Raw genomic sequence first — 15,272 nt, forward strand, 5'->3', positions numbered from 1 at the left:
ACCTTCACTGGAGCTGTGAAATTCCAAACTAAACCACATTAGTGATTCCAATTTTTATTTCATTGAGATTTGTCATTTACAGACATCAAAATTCTATAAATAAAATAGTTATAAATTCATAAATAAATAAGATAATCAGCTTTAAACATTAAGAATACATCTGTGGAATTCTTTGTTTGAAATCAAAACTAAAAAACAACATGGTAAAGAATTATGTAAGCAAAAAACACTGATATCAACCAGAAGTATGAAATTCCAGTATATCTGAGACCAAAGAGCATTACATAGAACATCTGTTTCCCTTTATAAAAATATATAATCCCATGACATAGGTAAAACATAATTTGTATAAAATTCCATTCTTGTATACTTACATATTTGTGATTAAAAATATTTTAAAAAATACTAACTTAAACTCAATATACAAAATTTAACTTCTACCTAAGACTCACCAAACAACTTTCTAGGGGTGGGTCTTATCTTCTACCAATGAGCTATGAACTCCAATGAAAGTGTAAATAACTCTTCTCATTGCTTCTACTGTGATATTTGATTTATAAATAACAGGAATGTTCAGAACGATCACAAACAATGCACAAGATTGCAAAACATAAAAAAAACAATGAAACTCCACAGTAATTAACAGCAGCTTCAACATTCAAAGTTGCCAAACAGTAAGTTATCCCCCCCCCCACCCCACCTCCCCCCAATTGTGACATAAGCTTTCTTTTCTCCAACTTAATGTTGCAAGTTTGGTTTTGGCAATTAAGAAGCATTTTTTTTCTTTCTTTTGCAATACACAGAAACAATTGTAAATCTGACATATCGCTGCCCTGTTTTTTACAAGGCACACATACTCTTGTTCCTAATACCATAATATACACATTTGTAATACTAATACCATAATATACACATTTGTAATACTAATACCATAATATACACATTTGTAATACTTTCTCTCAAGTATGCAATTTGGACTGTTCCACATCAGAATGCAAGCTCTACCCTCACTCAATGACAAAACAGTAGAAACAGATTTCCATGTTCGCTGTCCAACATCAGATCTTAGGCTCATCTTACAATGATGAAATTGATTATGAAAATAACTAATAGACAAAGTCCATGGCACCACAGTGTACAAAGCACATTGTTTGAATTATATTGCATTTTAAACGTCAGTCAATTAGGGGAAACACACTTTTGGTGGCGTTCACAACAGAAAACTAACTGGTATGAGGATCAAATATGATGGCCCACTTAAAAGCTTGCTGTCTAATCCCCTGATAGACGCTGAATAGATTCCCTTACACAACAAGCATTCAAGTGGGTCAACCATATTTAAACCATCGACTAGTTAGTCAGCTGTTATGAATGTGGCCTTTCGCATTCTTGTTAAGCAGTCTTGGCTTATCAAAAAGAAAAAGAATCTTCTATCTTTACAGATATAAATAACATTTGCTTTTGGATCTGATACTGATGTTTATCCATCTTATTTTATTCTTCTATTTTATCACAGACAAAAGTACAGAATACCTGTTTTTTTTTTCTTTGACAAATTAACTTTTCCGTGTTTTGTTAATCTATTTTATTGCTCATCACAAAACCTGGTTGCAAATTTTCCCTGAGAATATTTCCAAAATATTCTACAACCACACAATAATAGCAGCTTGTATTATACATAAATAACAGTTAAATACACACGGTGACTCCATACAAACAAATACATTTGGTCTGGGATATCTGGTATCCTATGCACCTAATATAATACAATATAATTATATATTACTATATATAATATACATCTGTTCCTTATAAATATGTGCTGAAACCCATAGGCCCTTTCCATTTACTGACCTCTGATAACATTCTTGAATAATATTCAATGCACCAAATTAATACTTGTAATAATAATAAAAAAATGATGATATTTAAATAATGTTGTCTTAAATTTTATGTGTCTGAGTATGTGTATATATGCTTGCACATGTAAGCACTGTATGAACATATTTCCTTGAGAGCATTAGTTAAATCATCTTAGACTAATTTTTCCAACAGCAGAATGTTAGGAATGGTATTTTTTCATTTATTTTCTATGCCAGTTGTACTGTTTTGGCTCCATATTCAAATAACTTCTGTCACTGAAGATTTCTAGAGAATGAGATTCTAAGAGTTATTGTTAATCAATATGCTAAAAAAACTAAATTTAAATAAAAAAAATTTTCGAGGGCCTTCCAAGATTCTGTATGTGGTGATAAATAAACATACAAAAAATGTGCAATCTGCACTTAACAAAGTAAGTATGTATTGCTTGTTTTTGTGACTTCATCTCACACAGAAAATGATTGTCATGACCCAAATTATTACCTAATCAACCAGCACACACCCTTAGGTCTACTTTTACTCAGCTTTTAATTACTTCAAATCCCTTTCCCTGCTCCATACAAACTTGAACTTTCCACTGCTGCACAATATCCCAGAATTCCAAGAATTGTGTCCATGTCAGGCAAGTTCCAGTGAGATGGAAAATGATGGGGGTGGGGGGGGGGGGGGGTGGAGGAGAGGGGTGGAGGGGGACTATTAGTTGACATAAGTAGATGACGTCTTCTTAGCTGGCCCCACTCTGTTTTCATTGATAAGCCGAGCTAACGGCTGAGGTAATGCTTTACCTGGAAAAACAACAGACACTGTTTTCATGGAACTTTCTTTATATACAAAATATGTAATCTTAATAAGTCATAATAATTGTTCTATTTTACCCAATGCATATTTTACACCTCAACTTGAAGAAGATCTACTTTCAACAGTTTGACCACATCTGTCATTTGTCCCCAGGCTTTTACACTATCTACATATAAAAGAAACGGGGTATCCAACTTAGTAAGCAAATATTTAATTTTTCAATACTACTGCTGCAATTGCTGTTCTGATAAAATTAATGTATATTTTCAAGAATATACTGACCAGATACAATCTCACATCTCCATATTGCTATAGGAGTTCTGTAGAAACCATGGATCTCAGATTCCCTTCCTCCTAATACAAACATACAGAAACTGGGGGCTTGGGGAAGCACCTGAAATAATAAAAAACAAACAATAGAAGTCATAAACATAGTTTTATGGAGACCATGCAAGAAACACCAAATAATGATATCATTTGTTGAATATGTCAAAACAAATATGATCTTTTACGCTGATACACTTAGAAAGAAAAAAGAACAAACAGCATGGAAATGTTTCACCAAATTCTGCAATGCTAATGTAAAAATGGTCCTGAAACATCCATACATTCAAGGAATAATAGCTATATACTCATCCACCTGCACAAAAGACAGCAAAAAAAAAATAATAATAATAATAAAATAAAAATAATAATAATAAGAAGAAATAAATAAATAAATAAATAACTCATACACATAAAAAAAAAATCATCCTTACCTTTTTCTTTCCATTCTCCACCTTCCCCTTTCTCTTCTGCTGAGACACAGGGGTCTCCTCAGCTGGCAGCCGTTGTACTGGAATCTGAGGCAGAGTCCTTGACCTTCCGTGTAGCTTCCCCCTCTCTGTTCTCTGCGACTCAGAACCACTATTCCCACCCACTGCTACAGACAACACTTCTGTACCTAGAGTGTGACTCTGGATTGTGTTAGTTGAGATCACACTCTCTTGATTGTGCTGTGTCACATCCACTGTGCTAGCTAAGCCTCTGCCACTGTGCTTCTCTACCACAATTTGTTCTCCATTTGAATTGCACCACTGTGGGTCAACATTATGTCCACCAATTGCTTTCCCAAGCACCTGCCCATTTTGAAGCACATTTAGAGAATTAGGTCTGCATCCATGACCTTGAACTTGACTCAGATTTCTGTCACTCACTTCAGGCATGCTGTCCGAGCTTTTTGAAAAATTACTATGCATAATAACCAGTCTGTTGGATGATGATTTTATCTCCCTGTCAAAATATGGAACACTTCTTTTTTCACTAAACCTCAACTCAGGTTTATCCTGAAATGACACAATACGCCCTCTATCTGCCACCTGACTGTGCATATTATCAGGGTTAGAATCATTAAGGTGCTTTGAGATCAAAATATGATTGGCCCCAGAGTTATGTGAATCGGATTTTTGAGGTTGTTTTTGCTCAGTTTCACAAGCATCACAACCTTTTATTAATTGGTCCAAACTGCCACCTTGGAATTCAATATGTCCTATACTCATTGGGCCTGCTGCCTTTGTGTCTTTGGAATGATCTTCATGGACGTCGAGGTCTTTGGTACAAGCGTCAGAATGCCTGATATTTTGAATAGATTTTCTTATACAGAAATCCTCTTCTTCCTCCTCATCATTATACTCCTCCTCAAGATCCTCAAGCACCATATCATCTACAGGCAGACCATAACTGGGACGCCTTGGACCACAATCCACGGAATCCTGGTCGCTTTCAGGAACCAAATATCTCTGCTGAGAGTGGAATGCTATTTCTGAGGAATCAATCCTCGTTTCTGACACAATCCCCAGATTCCTGTTTTGAGCCAGAGACTCCAATGACCCAGACCTCACCAGACCAGGCAGGGTGAATTTTTCACTCCTCTGCTTCTCAGGATTGGTTTGTCCTGGGTCTTGACTGATATGACAAACAAGTGGCTCCCCCTGGCCATAACCTTTGCCTTTGTCGTCTGCTGACATTTTTGACACAATGGAATGGTTTTGATGTGATTGGTCTCCTTCATGGAGGGAATCTCTGTGCAAGCTGGGGTTGTCATGGGCGAGATGCTCAGAAGAGTACTGACTCAGATTCTCGGAGTCTGTCCTGCTCCGTCTTAGGAGAGGTACGTAGTCCTGGTTAGATTCACTGAACACTTTAAAATTTGGAGTAGAAAATGGTTCTCTTGTTATCACAAAATTCTTGTAAGTGTTTTGTGGATGACCTTGAACCTTGGCACTGTCTGAGTCATCTCTTAGAGAAAGGTCATGACCTTGACCTTGGGTGTTTGTCCCACCTTCAGCCAATGGGCTCACCAAGGGGGACACCCTGTTTTTGAAATGGTGGACCCTGTCTGGTGAGATGTTCGCGGGACTTGAGAAAGGACGGGGAGGTAGAGAATCTTTCATCTTGTCTTCTTCTTGGAGTTCCTGAAGCTGAGGGACAGAACAGGAACGCTCGCTGGTATTGGCCATGGAGAAGAGCAGACTGGACACGATGACTGCCGTGTGTTTAGAACATGGTGATGGACACAGGGTGGGAGTGGGCAGTTTTGTCCATGTGGAAGATGCTGGAAATTTTAAGAAATTGTTATTAAAGCAGTGCTGAACATACAGTAAAACTACTCGCAAAAAGGCATAATTAGTTTTTGAAAAGCTAATTTTACTAGAGTAGATTTTGACAAAAACAAAAAATGTTTTTTTTTATTCTACCATACTTGCTTCTTCAGATTTGCTCAAAAATCTGATAATTAACATATATCCACAAATAACCACAGTATACAACAGCATATATACAGTTGTATGTGAAAGGGCATTTATGATTTGAAAAAAAAAAAAGACCTTTCTGATGCCATATTCCACTGGTACTCACAGAAATGGAATTTCCACAGATCATTCTTCAGGCTTCCTTCACTCTCTCCACCAAATACAAACATGGCGTCTGCCACCTTGCAGGCTGAGTGACCATACAGCTCTGATGGACCCTGACGACACTTCATGCGGCTCCATTTTCTCAGGTCTGGAACATAAACAGAGGTTATTTCCATTTCTGTTGCTATTAAGAGTGAATGTTTTACCTGACATGATAAAACTGATAACATGTTAACAAGCAAAAATCTGGGAAACCTGGCTTAATGCTTAACAGGCGTTTTCAGCCTCATTTGAAAAAAAAATCCGAAATTTTTATGAGGTGATATCTGAGCAATCTTAACCATATTAAAATGCAAACAACATCTTAACTGTTTTTGTTTTTTTGTTTTTTTTTTGTCTGAAATAATCAAAATAAAAAGTAAGCATCATGCCAATTAGAAAATTAGTACATCATTTCATAAGAGACTATACATGTTTCAACTTTTCACAAGGAACAAAAAAAATTTTTTCAACCGGACATCACAACAACCCTTTCAAGTTCCAGAGTCCAGAAACACAACAGCATGTAGAGTTACTCACTGAAACTCCAGGTCCAGAAATCGTTCTTCCCCTGCAAGTTGTTCAGGCCACCATACACCCACATGGCACTGTCATGGACGACTGCACTGTGAGCGTGACGTGCCCCAGGACCGCCATCTGTCATCATGGTGCTGTAGCACAGGTGCCACGTCTCAGAATCTACGCAACAAACATTAACAACACTGTTATGCCTGAGTTTTGCAACAATGGTGGTTAAAATTATTGTTAATCAGTTTCTCAAGGTTTTTCCCTAATTTATATATATTGCAATTGTTTGCTTAGATCTGAACAGCAGAAAAACAAACAAAAAAGAATATAAAGGGAATTTGAAAGATGCACACAAAAAAAGTGATAAGACATAGATGATCACCAGTATTTAGCAGAGGAAAATTAATGTTCTTTTAATAAATTCTGCTCACCAAAGTCAAAAGTCCACAATTCACTACTTGTTCCTTTAAGGTCAATAAAGCCTCCGTAGATGTGCATTGCATGATGGGATATGACTGCCGTATGACCTCTACGACTGACTGGCATCATGACAGCACTGTCCAAAGCATGTTTTCTCCATACTAATGTATCTATTGTAGAAAAGTATTTCTTTGTAATACTTAAAATATGGTATAGCATCACACTTCTCACTGTTTGCCAGTGAGTCACAAACTAGTCAAAATTTATAATATTGCATATCTTTTGTGTGAAATAACCTACACTTTTAGACTATATATGAATTTTTCTATATTGTTGCTAAAATACAAACAAGAAAATCACAACTTAAAAGATTTTTTCACAAAAATTATATGTAAACTCCTATTACATAAACAAATCAGCTTTATAACCTTACTGACTGCATTCTAAAAGAAAGGGATGAAGAGTGGATGGATGGATGGATAAATAAATTATAAATATATAAATAAATAAATGGTACCTAGAGGAAGTATCCAGAGTGAGGTCTCGTGGTCCACTAGGTGAAAATTACCAAACAGTCCACCAAACATGTACAGACAGCCCTGGAAATATATGTGACAATTTGGATGAAAAAAATCACTCAAATGATCTCTATCTTATGAATAATATATCTGGTATGTGTAATTTTAATATAAAGAAACAGCCAAGCATGACGTGATCCACTGAAAAATAAAATTGTCCAGTCCACGTGATATTCAATAAGGAGCAACAGCTATGTACATAATGTTTTCTCTTTAAATAATACTAATGATCTTTGTCCTAAGTGCAAACATTCAGAATGCGGAAACAGCCACATACAAAGAATTCTCTTGAAAATGTGTGTGTGCACGTGCCCATGTGTGTGTGTGTGTGTGTGTGTGTGTGTGTGCGTGTGTGTGTGCATGCATGCGTGTGTGTGCCTGTGTGTGTGTCCCAGACATAAGGCATACCTTGTAAGCCACCAGAGTGTGGTCTTCCACTGTAGATGGACCATCTCCTGAACAGGTTAGACTCTCCCAGGTGTTGGAGGCTGTGATATAAAACAACAACAAAACATATCAGTCTGAGGTTAAACTAGACAGCATAACTGAGACTGATACAGGCATTAAGCAGATTAAAGAAGAAATATAGAATTAATGATATGAAAATATGATCCCATGCATTAGTATAATAAATAAATAAGACTATGTGTGATGATTGTTTATCTACATTAATTATAAATATGCAAAGGATTATAAAATTGGCATCCTTAATTCTGTACATCAAATAGCAGCCAATTTTACACAAGCAAATAAAATGAATAGCCAAACGATGGATGTAGCCCATCTCTCTCTACCCAAAGGAGAAAAAAATGCAAAATCACATCCCAGAATATTACAGTAAACACTACCAATTTTCTAATTATTTTCTAATTATTTTCTAATTATTTTCTCTTTTTTTTTCTGTTATGATGGACGGGAAGAGATCTCTAGCTACCTTTCTAGAAATGCTATTTCTGTCACGTTGGACCAATTTGTAAAACCAACAATGACATAAAAATATTCCAAAAGATCCATTTTCCCTTTTCATAAAGAATTTGGGGAGGAGGATAATACCCCAAAAGTATTTTTAAGCCCTTTCCCCTTTTCTCACAAACTTGCTCAGCTCGGGTGAGACTCACGAATATGATATCTCCAGAGATCCTTTAAAGGCAGGTTGGCTTCGCGGCCTCCAAACAGGTAGAGACAATCCTCGTACACACAGCTGGCGTGCTTGTGGCGAGAACACGGGACTCTGGACTCGGGATTGTGAGAAACTGGACTCCATGTGAAGGAGAGGCAGTTGTTGTGTGTTGTTGTTGATGATGATGATGTATTGGTTGATGTATTGGTTGTCAGATAGGATAGGTCCTCGCTGTTATTGTTGATGTTTTCATTATCTTCAGCCTGTAAGTAATTAATGTGAAATTGTTAGTCTGATAAAGCAGCAATGAGAACTTGTTTTGTGCTTCATACTTTACTCTGTTCCTATAAAAATTTGTATGCTGACAAACTGTTAAAAAGTCATCAGTAAAAAAAAAATATATAAATAGAAATATAAATTAATCCCACGTTTTAAACCAAATGAATAATAATTTCAATATAAAGAATATGTTCGCTTCACAGCGAATTTCCATTGGGATTAATAATTTCTCTGGATTTGCATGTCAACGATCAATTCTAAAATGACAATTAATATCTTAAAATCAAAGAAAAAAGTCAGTCCTGCTACTTACATTGTTCAGAAGTGACTGTACCGACTGTCGGAGTTTCACATTGTCTTTGGCCCAGTTATGTAAGTCATTCAAGGTAACAATTTCACCCTGAAAAATAGTCATTCTTTCAAGTCATTCCCTTCATATAAACTAACAGAATACAATAAATCATGAAATATTTGGTAAATATGATACTTTTAAAATGCAGAAACTGCATCATCCCTATTGTCTCAACAGGATGTCTTACTGATAATCTTCATAAACTTCAAACATCTTTCTCTAGGGTGAAAAATATCAATATAACTCCACACTCTATCTGATTCTGTCTTCTCCCATGGAATTTTTCTCACCTGTTTAGCTCTGAACAAGTTGTTTACAATCTCCATGACAACTGTTTCTATGTTCACATAGTGTTGTTTGCTCGGTGGCTTATTCCCTGGAATAAAAAGACCAAGATAGTACTACTAGTACATTATATTGCATAGATCTATTCTTTTTATCTCCAACAGCTGTTTGATAGACTCAAGCTGGTAAATCTTGAGCAGAGACTAATATAAATGCATGTCAGAATTCTCTGTGCCTTTTATTTGAAAATTTTCACATTAACCTCGGAAGTTCAGTTTTGACTACCTCATTTCCAGGACAGCTAATTAAATGCCTAAAGTCAACCATTCATGTCACTATCTTAAATTATAGCATGAATCCTCCAGGGAGCATTAAGAACAGTTCCCAATTTCACAAAAAAACTTCAGACTGAAGGTTGGTCTTAACTTTTAGACTAAGAATTCAACATAATTAAAATTAGTCCCCTAAGATAATTTAAGTAAGTACTGATCAGAAACATTGGCAGTGTCTTATTTTTAAATAACAGAAACAATTATATTTCATTTCATTGAACAACATCCAGTTGAAAACTTTGGTTAAATGTCAGACCAACTTTCGGTCTAAGTTGACTTTGTGAAACCAGTCTTGGTGGATGTTCAGGGCCTGAAATCTATCGTGAACATTTACCACAGTACTTCTAAAAGTACTCTGTGAGATTACCTTATAGCCATTAAAAGTTCTTCGCTGATTAATTAGTAGAACAAGACAAGAAGTAATGCTATAGGGCACCCCATAATGTTCCACAAACCCCTGCAGTGATTTCAGTACACAGCATAAATCTCTCATAATTTTACGCCGTTTGGAAGTCCTTAAGGCAAACAATCACTTTGCATGGATCAATACACAGGCCTTTCAAATACCATTAAGAGTATGAAAAGTGGGAACTGATAGAAGAAGAACCATCAAAATGAAAGATGACTGTCAACCTCATTTTTTTCACAGGTGCATATATTTCAATGTTAACAAATTAAGGTATTTACCCTAAAGCCCTAAACACAAAGTACACACACCTTCTGTTTTTCAATAAATGTTAATTTTTTATAAGTAACATATGATTGTAACTAAGAGATTTCAAAATAGCATTTTAAGGTACATAAGATTACTAATAAAGCTGTATTCAAGGAAATCGAATTAATTGATAATTCCTTCAAATTTTGTGAGTTATTATCCTAACATCAGTTCTACTTTCAATATGCAGCTTCTAATCTTACCGTTATTATAGAACTCCAGTTGTGAAATCCTGAAAGAATATAAAAAAATAAAGTAAACAATTTTATCTATATGAGATTATCATAAATGTTCCTAAACACATAAGTCACCTCATAACTTCGAGACTGAATTATCCATTATCTAGCTTATGACTTATGGAACAGATTTTTTCCTTTGGTATTAGCTAATATTAACATGAACAGTCTAACTTAAACCTTCCCATAACATACACAAACTCTGTGCTTCCAGTGGTTTGAGTGCACTGTCCTTATAAACATTGTTCTTTTACACAAGCTACCTCACAAGAAATTAAGTTGAAAAGAAAAATGCACCTTATTTCCAATACTTGTGTAAACTACATAACAAAACCCAATAACTTTCAAAAATATGCACGCACACATGAATGCACACACACACACACACACACACACACACACACACACACACACACACTCATTTGCCTCACCTGTGAGCCGCACTGAGAACAGACAGCAGTATCCCAGAGACACTACCCTCGTCTACTCCCACTAATAAGTTATGCTGGAATATAGGAAACCAATAGTTGATATAACTTCAAATTTTCAGAAACAACATTTACTCTTAATACCTAGTTACTTGAAACTGATAACATAAAATAAATAAATAAATAAATGCTTAAGGAATTCAGTTCCAAAATATTAAAATTTAGCTTATTATCAAAAATAAAATTTAAAATGTTTGACTATGTCTCCCATCCATGGCAAAAATAATTTAATAACATAATATAATAAAAATAAATGAAAAAAATACAAAATATAAGGCAAAAAAGACTTTAAGTACATGCAGTGAAATAAAAAAATGAACAGAGCTAACAAGCTTGAACTGAGTGGGAGAAGGTAGGCTGACGAACACTGAAAGCAGTTAGACCCACTCTAATAGATTAATTTGTACATCAGGGTTTGTAGAACAAAAAAGGATGCTAATGCACAGGATACAATTTCCGTAGCAATCTTTTATTCTATTGTCAAGTTTTGATATTGGTGCAATCCATCATTTCTGTGTAATTAGTCAAAAATAATACAAAAATTCCACTTGATTTTTTTAGCCCACATGCTTGGCTGTCACCTTGTTTGGTTGGTAAATGTAAGATCTGAGCTTGAAAAAAAATGTTTAAATAAAACATTGATGACAAAACTCTCTACGTTTATGGCAATTTTTATTAATATGTTTTGAATACTTTACCAATTTCATGTGCCTCAGCAGAATAGTATTCCACAATGATTATGGAGGTCATTCCATGTGGTTTTTAGACTCGCAAATCATGCAAGGTAACAGCTAAGCAAGTGACACAGACAGAGAACAGAGAGAGAAAGAGAGGGTGAGAAAGAGAGAGGGTGAGAAAGAGAATACAGAAACATACCATGGTGTACAACAAGTTGATTTTATTCACAACATCGCCCCAAGCAACAACGACCAAACCACCTGAAACAATCACAGAGACACTTGCTGAAAGCAGACCATGGCCCACATAAATGATCAGCACCTGGCCAGGCTCCGTGACGGATAACTGGACGCTTTTTGCCAGAGGTATTTAATTAGGCCCGTTGTGTATGAAGGTCATAAAGCGCTAAGTGGGCTATATGATAGAAGTAGGTCATCATGACCTATATTGAAAGCATAGGATGCAATATTTGGAAAAAAAAGGTCAAAAAGCAAAATGTTTCCGAGGATATATGCTGAAAGAATAAAGGATGGCATCATGTTTGAGAACTGAAACATGTTTTACAACATGTTTGCATGGTTTGAATTTCAGTAACATGTACAGATATTTGAAAATGTGCAAATGAATACTCACAAATTTGTTTTTAATTACAAAGATCAATTATCAGAAGTCTTTATTAGTATACAGATATGGGCACATATAAATATAGCAACATATAAAGCAGGCATGCAGGCAACTGATAAAATAAATTATATGAAATAAGAAGTATAATAAAAAACATCAAAAGTTATCCTTTTATCTTTATAACAGCAATTAATGCTTTTGATATCTCTACACAAATAAAGAGACCAAACATTACAAACCACTGACAAAACAAAAATGGATGAACTGTAAATAAGCAAATAGATGAAAGTTACAATTTTGTACATAAATTTTATACTGTACCAACTCCATGCACACCTACCTAAGCACTGTCTCCAGTCTACAAATACATCCTCGACCAGAAACAGTCTACATACTCTATCACTGGTGTGGTTCTTAAGTGGTAGTAACTGAGCACTGGAAATACAATAAAAATTATATGATTTTACATTAAATACAATTTACAATGTTAAATACTTACAGCAGTATTTATCTTCACTTAAAAATATTGTGTGCAAATAATTAATTGTGGGAGACAAAGCAACTGTGCACTTACCACATTACTGGGAGTGTGTAATTTTGTTTTTATAAAATGCATCATCATCAACATTTGGAGCTTTTTAAAGTGAACACTGTTGGACAAGACCTCAGCTTTCTGTTTCAGTGTATTCACATCTTACATTTTGGACTTTTAATTTGTTTCTTTTTCTTTTTGTAGTATTCATTATATAGAAAATCAATATGACCTAAAGTTGCCAGGCCCTATGTTTTCTTTTTAATTTAAACATTATTTGTCATTCAGTAATTTACTGTAAATAATTTGTCTGTTTCAATCACTGAACAGTTTGGTTGGATATACTCAGGAAATATAATGCAAAATGACTATACATTACAATACATGTACCATGACTTTACATGTTGGGATTTATTACTCTTGCAACATCAAACTCTACATGAATTGGTACTTATTGATAACTTAATAGCTTGGCTATTGCGCAAGACTGTAACCTAACTTGAACCTCCACGCTAAAAAAAAAAAAAAAAAAAAAAAAAAAAAAAAAAAAAAAAAAAAAACTGCACTTTCAAAGGGATACTATGAAATGCAACATCAAGGGACACTATGAAATGCAACATCAAGTTACTAATACCTTACAAAAACAATGTTATATAATATAATTCTACCAACAAGGACACATGCTTTAAATAAAATCATTCCCTCAGTGTCATGCAATACTGCCAAATCATAACTTGGTAGATTAGTATTTATAACAATATTTCAGCCACAAAATTTCTAAATTAAAAGCATCCTTCACTGTAGTACTTAGTTGTACATAACTGGCCGATAATTCCTAATTACAACAATCTCAATGTCACAAAAATAGCCAATTTATTATTACTGGATCAATAAAGCTCCATTGAGCTGTGCCCTCTTTGTTGACTTTATGCTGGATATACATTAGTGATCAATGTGTTGTACCAAGGATGCACAACAAGTTACTTGGTTATGACAGGGTTCACCTACAGAATGTGACTGGATGTGTACTGCTCAAAGGGAGGTTTCTTCTCTCTGGCAGTTCAAGATTATAAACTACACTTAAACCAAATGTATAAATTTCAAATACTGTAATAACAGTAACTCCTCCCCTCCCCTCCTCAAATACATGTAACTCATTGTGACATTTTAGGACCAGAACATTTGCTCAAATTACAAGAAGATTCAAGTTAAGCAAAGTACAATGCACATATAATTTTTGCTGATATCACATTAAGGTTCAGAAGCTCTATTTTGTGAAAAAAAAATACTTCAATGTTCATGATAAGGTATATTTATAAATAAAATATATAATAATGAGATAAATAATAATTTGAGCTATTTGATGATGAATTATGCAATCTACTGAATATACTACATTGCATCTTATTCAGATGTCTGTTATTAATTTATTTTCACTTACAAAGTTGAGAACTCCAAATACTCTTCACTGCCAAGATGTAACTCTTCAATTTTCAGGTAAACTTTGATCAGCTCTTCTATTGTGCAATCTACAGCTGAAATAATGTTTCATATCTTTTAGCACAGAAATAATCTACAAAGAATAATTCTTCATAAATATTTATTAAAATGTTTGGAAAAGACAATTATAATAACTAGTATAATAAGGGTGTTTGTTTAATGTCTCTTTTTCAACTGATCTTACTTTTTATCATTAATGACTTTGCTTGTCTACAAATATCTGTGAAAAAATCTTAAATTCATATTGCTAAATAATATTTAAAAAAAAAAAACTTCTAAAAACGCAAGTGCATAAGGTGTACATCTCTATGGGAGGGCTGCTCCAGGGGCTAATGAACATAAATATTCAGATACCCGAATAAATGTGAAAGACTCCTAAATACATTTTATACAATGCAGATATACTCAGATAATGCAATGTAAATAACTTGGCAAGATCACATCAATGAGTTTTTACTTTAACAATCAAAGTATTTATACTGGACTTGATAGCAGATCAAATAAAAGATGCAAATAAAAGTGCAAACGATGACGTATTTTACTTCAGCTATTTTATGAAAATAATGCGGTTTTCCTGCTCATTAATCATTGACATTGTCAGATGCTCGAGAAACTCACCATACGTGATATCATTATTATACTTTGGTGTCATGAAGCTGTGTTGTATTCCCATATTCAGATAATGCAGAATCCGTGAATCCCATTTCTCCAAAGTTTGAGTTTAAAATCCAGCTTTCATATCACACACATAAGTGAAGTATCAGATTAATGCTGAAAAAATCTCCAATTAGAACCAAAACCGGGTTGCAATATTCTCTTCCCAACTATCTGGTATCTTACATACCCCACACTGATGCATAATGCATTACAAATCCTTAATAACATTCAAGTACGGATTGCGAAATATTCACTTCCCAACGATCCGACATCTTGTAAACATTGCTTACACTGCCATCTATTGGGGGGAAATTACCAAGACAATCCATCAGCGAT

General features: G+C 34.6%; 1 protein-coding gene across 2 annotated transcripts; it reads right to left on the minus strand.

Annotated features, from left to right (window-relative positions):
* Positions 1 to 38: 38 nt before the first annotated feature.
* LOC106180011 (uncharacterized) lies at positions 39 to 15,272 on the minus strand. Of its 2 annotated transcripts, XM_087012746.1 has the most exons (17): positions 14,898 to 15,272; positions 14,221 to 14,314; positions 12,588 to 12,682; positions 11,822 to 11,883; positions 10,889 to 10,962; positions 10,425 to 10,453; positions 9,180 to 9,265; positions 8,851 to 8,937; positions 8,257 to 8,521; positions 7,547 to 7,626; positions 7,078 to 7,159; positions 6,572 to 6,730; positions 6,153 to 6,311; positions 5,575 to 5,721; positions 3,438 to 5,272; positions 2,962 to 3,073; positions 39 to 2,666 (listed from the first exon to the last, which is right to left on the minus strand). In XM_087012746.1, exons 1-17 carry the CDS (start codon positions 14,950 to 14,952, stop codon positions 2,578 to 2,580), a joined length of 3,510 nt encoding a protein of 1,169 aa, XP_086868872.1. In that variant the 5' UTR covers positions 14,953 to 15,272; the 3' UTR covers positions 39 to 2,577. The 2 variants fall into 2 exon arrangements, with proteins under 2 accessions (XP_086868872.1, XP_086868873.1); XM_087012747.1 differs by lacking the exons at positions 11,822 to 11,883; positions 14,221 to 14,314; positions 14,898 to 15,272 and having other exon boundaries at positions 12,588 to 12,638.

Source organism: Lingula anatina, chromosome 5 (genome assembly GCF_051362555.1).
Source record: "Lingula anatina isolate TDL-2025a chromosome 5, LinAna3.0, whole genome shotgun sequence".
NCBI classification, from domain to species: domain Eukaryota; kingdom Metazoa; phylum Brachiopoda; class Lingulata; order Lingulida; family Lingulidae; genus Lingula; species Lingula anatina.